Raw genomic sequence first — 6,404 nt, 5'->3', positions numbered from 1 at the left:
AAAGAGAACAGCCTCCACGTTTTGCTCAGCCTGGAACATTTGAGTTTGAGTATGCTTCACGGTGGAAGGCTCTTGATGAGATGGAAAAGCAACAGCGTGAACAGGTTGACAGGAACATTAGAGAAGCCAAAGAGAAACTAGAGGCAGAAATGGAAGCAGCTAGACATGAGCATCAGCTAATGCTGATGAGGCAAGGTAAAGTCAGATAATGTACTAGTATTAAATTTGTTTTGTCTCAGGTTTTCTTTGTGTAGCATATTGAGCTGTGTGTTAAACTTAAGAGATTTTGCCAGATGCTATTTAATTAAATGCATTGAATTGAGAAGAAGGAAGTAATATTTCTCCTTACACATACTCCGTGATGATTTGCAGAGATGGATTAAGAAACTGAGAAAGGGGTGATTATCTAGGTCTGTTTTCTTCACTTTCAAAATTTGTCTAGTGTAAGTAGTTTATGGAAAGAAATGGAATGGTAGTTATTCACACACATCAGTAAAATTATGTTCTATTTTTGGTGTTGCTTATGGTACCAGATAGAACTAAGTACTGTTTTGGGCCATGTGGAGGAAAAAATAAAAATGATAGCTTGTGCTTCTTTTGGCTGTTTTGTGCACCTCTGGTATGATTTTAAATGTTAATGTTGCTAATGTGACTTTTTCATTTGGAATGCAACTGAGAAGTCTGATGTCTGCATAGTATTATGTGTATATAACAACTCAAAATAACTCACAGTTGCCATGAATTTAATTTGCTCTTGAAATCTTAAGATCATGTATCCCTCTTCCGTAATTGTTTGGACATTTTGTCTTCTGCCAGTGTTAAGTGGGGAAAAAAGTCCTCTAGCAATTGCTTTCAAGCCCTATCTTTAAGAACAGAGCTGGCTGGAGCTTGTGTTTCTCGGGCAGAGGAATATCTGGTACTTTCTGCTTGTTAGCTTTCTCCCTAAAACATGTTTTTCTCAAAATGCTGTGGACGTACATCACTGCTTTCCAGTTCAGAACTACTACTGGATTTTATTTCCCCTCTGTATGACTGCTAAATTGCAAGACTTGAGTGAATGAAGTTTAAATATGTTGCAAATCTGTTGGAAGGGATCTCAAGGTTTGCTGCATGAATGAAACACTGAAGTATTTTCTTTTTTAAAACATCTTCATTTAAGGGAGATCGTGGCTACCTAAAAAAATTCTTATCCCTAAGAGTGTTAGATCATAAGACAGTACGATAACTAGCTTGATAGGCTGAACAAGAGTGCCTTATCATTTTAAGGGGAGTTGAACTTCTTGAGACTCTTTAGTGGATGCATGTCAAAACTTAAACCCAGATAACTCACACAAGCTGTCTGCTGCAATTATTTGGCTTTACTTAATGCTTACTCTTAAGAAAGGACATTTTTATTGATAGTACATCTTCTCTGTGTGAGACTGGTTTATCTTAATTTTTTTCTGCTGACTGGAATGACATGTTGAAAACATCCATATGAGCTGAATTAGAGTATTCACTAGGTTGGTGGGATTAAGGTACCTAAATGCTTGGATATATTGAATGTAAACACACGGTCTTTTAAAATCTGTTTTAAAACACTTCCATAACTGGCAAAGAGATTGAAAGGATCATATTTCATTTTTCATATAGATACTGCAACTGAAGATTACTGTAACAAAAGTTTACTTAGCCTGTCTTTTTTTAAATAGACATGCTTGCTTTTAGTGTGAAACCATACTGTTTATGTAAAGATCTTATACTGAAATACAGTGCATAATACAGTAAAAAACAGAAATGCCAGATAGTTAATGTAAGACTTGAAATTACAACTGTAAAGTTTTTTGGTTTATTTTCTAAGCAAAAAATGTTAAAGCATTTGGTTTGCATGTAAGCATAGGTATATTTTACAGGTGACGAATGTGAATGTTGATGTGATATAACAATGCCTACAATGTACAGTACAGCCCCTCCTTTTCAATTACACACAGATTTTTAAGTTTCTGTGAGACTGATATTGGTAAAGATAGTTCAGCACTGAACATACAATGGATAAATTTACCATTGACTAATTGTTAATATTTGACAGTGCTAATGATCCAGTTCTAGAACTTATACTCTTTTTTTTTTTAGAATTTATCCACCTGTTGCCTGTAGTTGGCAGCAAGGTTAGGGATTACTTTTTCCTAAATTGCCATGCCTTACTGAGACAAGAAGGCAGTGGCCTGTTTATTAGGACGGAAAAGGTCTTGATGGTAAAACATGGGAGAACAGTTTAAGTATGTTTTGTGGATATTAGAGTTTCTTTTAAGAATGCTGTGAAGGAAAAAATAGTCCTTTTTTGAATATCTATTAAGCTCCACTTCTATATGGAAAAGGAAAAGAATTACTCCTGTTAAGGAGCCACTAGAATATGAATGCTTTTGGTGCTAATGTTCTAGGAAGGAAACATGCTTTTTGTTAGTGTGGGAAGAGGGTTTTTTCCTTCCCCATTTGGTTAGCAGAGTACTTCTCTCTTGTACCAAATAACTTGGAATTTTTTTCAGACTTAGATTTCTGCTTATGCACATGCAGATGTTTAATTTGCCAGACTGTTAGGGGTTAGTAAACATTCCTTCTGTTTTAATCTTATCAATTCTCCAGCTTAAGTGTAGTGTGTATGAAAATAAGATGTGTTTTTCCCTCTTGTATGTATTTTCAGACATTAGCTGCTTTTAAATCTTACTGGTCTGAACAGTATCTCTGGATATAAGCTCAGACTATGCCAAGAATATTAATTTATATTAATGAGATTGCATCACCTTTTTTTTTTTTTTTTAAGGAAGATACAGTGAAACTTTTGAGGCATCCAAACCTAGAATTAATGTGTTTGTATACCTGATGCACAAACCACAGACGTAAAGGTGTATTGAAATAGTTATTCTGAGATATGAAATACAGTGTATTAATTGTCAGGAGCAAAAAAGAGGATAGAAAGGGTGAACTTTAACTAGAGTCCGTATACTCCTGCAGGTGAAGGTTTCATAGAAATTGCTTTATGAGAGCTAGTAGGACTTGAACATCTTGGCATAAGTACTCAGGTTTTCATGCTGTGGTATTAGTGCTGAAGGTAGACTTCATTCTTCTGATATGTGTAATTTTTCACTTTAAGTGTCACGTTTTGACAGATTGAGTGAGAAGTAATTTGTAAAGCAGAATACGTGTTTCCATGTGTAAGTAAATTGGCATGATGTTTCTGATCTACATATTGGTGGTAACGCTTCAGACTTTTGTAAACATTCCCTCATAATGGTAGTTAAATAGTTTGTGGAAATAATGGAAAATGTGACTGAATTTGACCAGAAGCTTAATTATTTACCAGTTAGGTGGAAGCTGGGCTTCTCCATTTTTAGAACCTGGAAAATCATCAGCATGAAACAACTTAAGCTTTTTTGGACTTGGTATTCCTGCTTGTAGGATTACTGTGAGGTGAGAGTATACTTCCACCTTCTGCCCTCTGCTTTGCAGAAGGTTGAGGATAAAATGAAGACTTTGCCCTTTTTTAAGCACAAGAAGGTGCAGAAGCTAATACTAATGCTTTCTGTCTTTTTTTTCTTTCACAGCTGCTTTAGTGCAGTTTTTTTCTATTCAGAGAAAGGGCTTGTGTCCAACATAATGTCACTCCAGAATTACCATCATTGCAGATCTTTTAATATGAATAGCTCTGTGCACAGCCTGAACTTCCAGATCTATATTTTCATCTGGCTAGTAAGGCTTTGTGCCAATATTCTGCCATTGTCAAATGGTACTGGATCATAAATTGGTATGCTGAACTTTAAAATACTGCAGGAAAGGCAGTAATCAGAACTAAGCTGTGGAAAAAAATTGAGAGGGCACTGGGAAAAGTAGGACCTTAACAATAAAGGGGAGTAAATGATAAATTTGTAGCAATTAGTGGTAGAGAGAAAGTAGGAAATCCTGTGCCAGTGTATTAACACAAGAAAAAGGGAATGCTGCATAAATTTAAAAAACAAAGATAGGACAAGGAAACAACTTTTCCAATAGTGGACAACACTGAGCATAGAATGGGTCAATTCTTGATCTCAGTAATACTCTGAAACAACATAAAGGTTACTTGTAAAAGAAAAAGGTGTGATTGTAGTGCTCCCTCGGTATCAGGGTAACAGTGTCCAAGCCTGTTATTGCAAGCAGTGTTGGAAAGAAGCAATCCTTAAATTTTGTGTTTTGAGTGAATCTTCAGTGTAATCATGTCCTATTGAAGTGTGAAATGTATTAGTTTTGCAGAAGAGATTGGAAAAAGCAAACCTGTAAAACGTGCTTGAGAAAGGACTTCTAATGTCAATAAGGATGCTGTGAGAGTAAAACTCTGATCATAGAATGTCTGACATTGTTTCCCTTAGAAGAAGTTTTTTGGGTGTTGATGGATGCGTGCTGCAGGGTTGCAGGGGGACTCAGTGACGTTGGACTCAGGACTCTGCTCACACTTCCCAGCATACTCCAAAAGCCAGTGATCTGCATAGGATCATAGAATAGTTTGGGTTGGAAGGGACCTAGTCCAGTCCCCCTGCAGTGAACAGGGACATCTTCAAATAGAGCAGGTTGCTCAGAGCCCTGTTCAACCTGACCTGGAATGTTTTCAGCCATGGCACCATCTACCATCTCTCTGGGCAACCTGTGCCAGTGTTTCACCACCCTCATTGTCAACAATTTCTTCCTTACATCTAGTCTAAATCTACCCTCTTTTAGTTTAAAACTGTTATCCCTGTCCTATCGCAACAGGCCCTGCTAAAAAATCTGTCCCCATCTTTCTTACAAATCCCCTTTAAGTACTGACAGGCTGCAGTAAGGTCTCCCTGGAACCTTCTTTTCTTCAGGCTGAACAACCCCAACTCTTTCAGCCTTAATCTTCTTTGTTAGAAAAGAATACAAATGCATGATATTTTGGTGAAATGTACTGGTCGTTGTAGTTGTTTTTTAATATTAAAGTAAAAGGTTAAGTTGTTATAATATACTCTGATGAAAGTTTGAGGGAAGTGATTTGCATAGCTAAAAAGATGCTTTAATTAGAATAGTGAGGAAATGCATAGAGAAATGTGTGGAGTAGTTGAACTAAAGCATAAAAGACATATAATAGGTGGTGCAGTGGAATGTTCCTCATGGTGTCTGTAAATACTGTCATGTGGCCAATATCCTATGGAGATAGAAAAGGCAAACAACTGCTTTCTAACAAAAAGTAGAATTAATATTCATTGAGGAAAGCATAAATTTCCAGGCAAAAATCAATAATGTGACTGATCAGAAACTAGTACAGTGAAAGTAATTACTATTAGTTGAGCACTGTTTTTTAAGAGTATTTTAAGAGGATACAGCTGTTCCTTTCTGGTAGTGTTAAAGATAAGTCATTTATAAGTTGCTATAAACTGAGTCATGTGATAAATCTCTCTGGAGGCTCAGATTACATGCACCTGAAATTCATACCACTTCTTTCTGATGTGTGCCATACAGTGGTCTGCAATAGGTAGCGGAGAGTATAAGCCCATATATATTGTACTAGTTTTCTTGCTAGTGTGAATTTAGCAGTATATGACATTATGAGACAATTGATGCCTTGCCCTAGATGTTAAACTAGAATGTCATTTAAGTGATGGAGAGTTTTTTTTCCTCCTTTTCTTTGTTTGAGGACTTCAGATTTCTGTTTCCATAAACTGCTTCGGAGGCTTTGCCAGTCTTGTGTCGTTCCATGTTTGCGAGTTGTAGATTCAGTGTGGTTTTTCGTATACTAGACTTAGCTTTATGGGAGGAAACTAGTTAAATACATTGAGAGAATTCTGTAAAAATTGAATGTTAGAACTGTAATCTGACAGTAATAGCAATGTTTTGTGTTGCCATGTTGCTGATAGGCAGCTTTTATCTTTATTACGTTTTTAATCCTGTTAGATCTCATGCGACGCCAAGAAGAATTGAGGCGTTTGGAAGAACTTCGAAATCAAGAACTTCAAAAACGCAAGCAGATACAATTGAGGTATTTTGTCTTCTACTGTGCAAAGGTGTGCATGCAGCTGCTGTAGGCCTGTGTGAATTTAGATACTCCAGCTTCTAGAGCATGCTTTTGATATCAAATAAAAATGTTTCTGCTGCTAAAAAGTTGCTTTTCAAAAGCATAGTGTGTGATGTTTCTGTTCATGTTCTTGAACAGAAAAGTAATCACTTATGCTAATATAAAAGAATAGTTTTAAGTATTCATTAATTTTTTCATTTATTTCAGCTCTGTTAGTTCTGTTGTAAATTTCTGACACATTAAAAATGTGTCTTTTGGCAGTATTGAAATGTCTTAATCCATAGTGACTTGTTAAAAATGGGAGTATTTTAACCTGCTTACCCATAAGTAGCCAGAATAATAGCTATAGAATGTACTGGTATTGTAA

At 36.1% G+C, this 6,404-nt stretch overlaps 1 protein-coding gene across 1 annotated transcript in view; it reads left to right on the top strand.

Annotated features, from left to right (window-relative positions):
• PSPC1 (paraspeckle component 1) overlaps nucleotides 1-6,404 on the top strand; it is a 40,158-nt gene that overhangs the window by 6,465 nt on the left and 27,289 nt on the right. Inside the window, exons 4-5 of the mRNA XM_010282162.1 lie at nucleotides 5-195; nucleotides 5,917-6,001. Coding sequence (XP_010280464.1) covers nucleotides 5-195; nucleotides 5,917-6,001 — 276 coding nt within the window. The remainder of the gene's footprint in view (nucleotides 1-4; nucleotides 196-5,916; nucleotides 6,002-6,404) is intronic.

Source organism: Phaethon lepturus, unplaced genomic scaffold (assembly GCF_000687285.1).
Source record: "Phaethon lepturus isolate BGI_N335 unplaced genomic scaffold, ASM68728v1 scaffold12192, whole genome shotgun sequence".
In the NCBI taxonomy this organism is placed as follows: domain Eukaryota; kingdom Metazoa; phylum Chordata; class Aves; order Phaethontiformes; family Phaethontidae; genus Phaethon; species Phaethon lepturus.
This window is presented reverse-complemented; position numbering and strand designations above follow the sequence as displayed.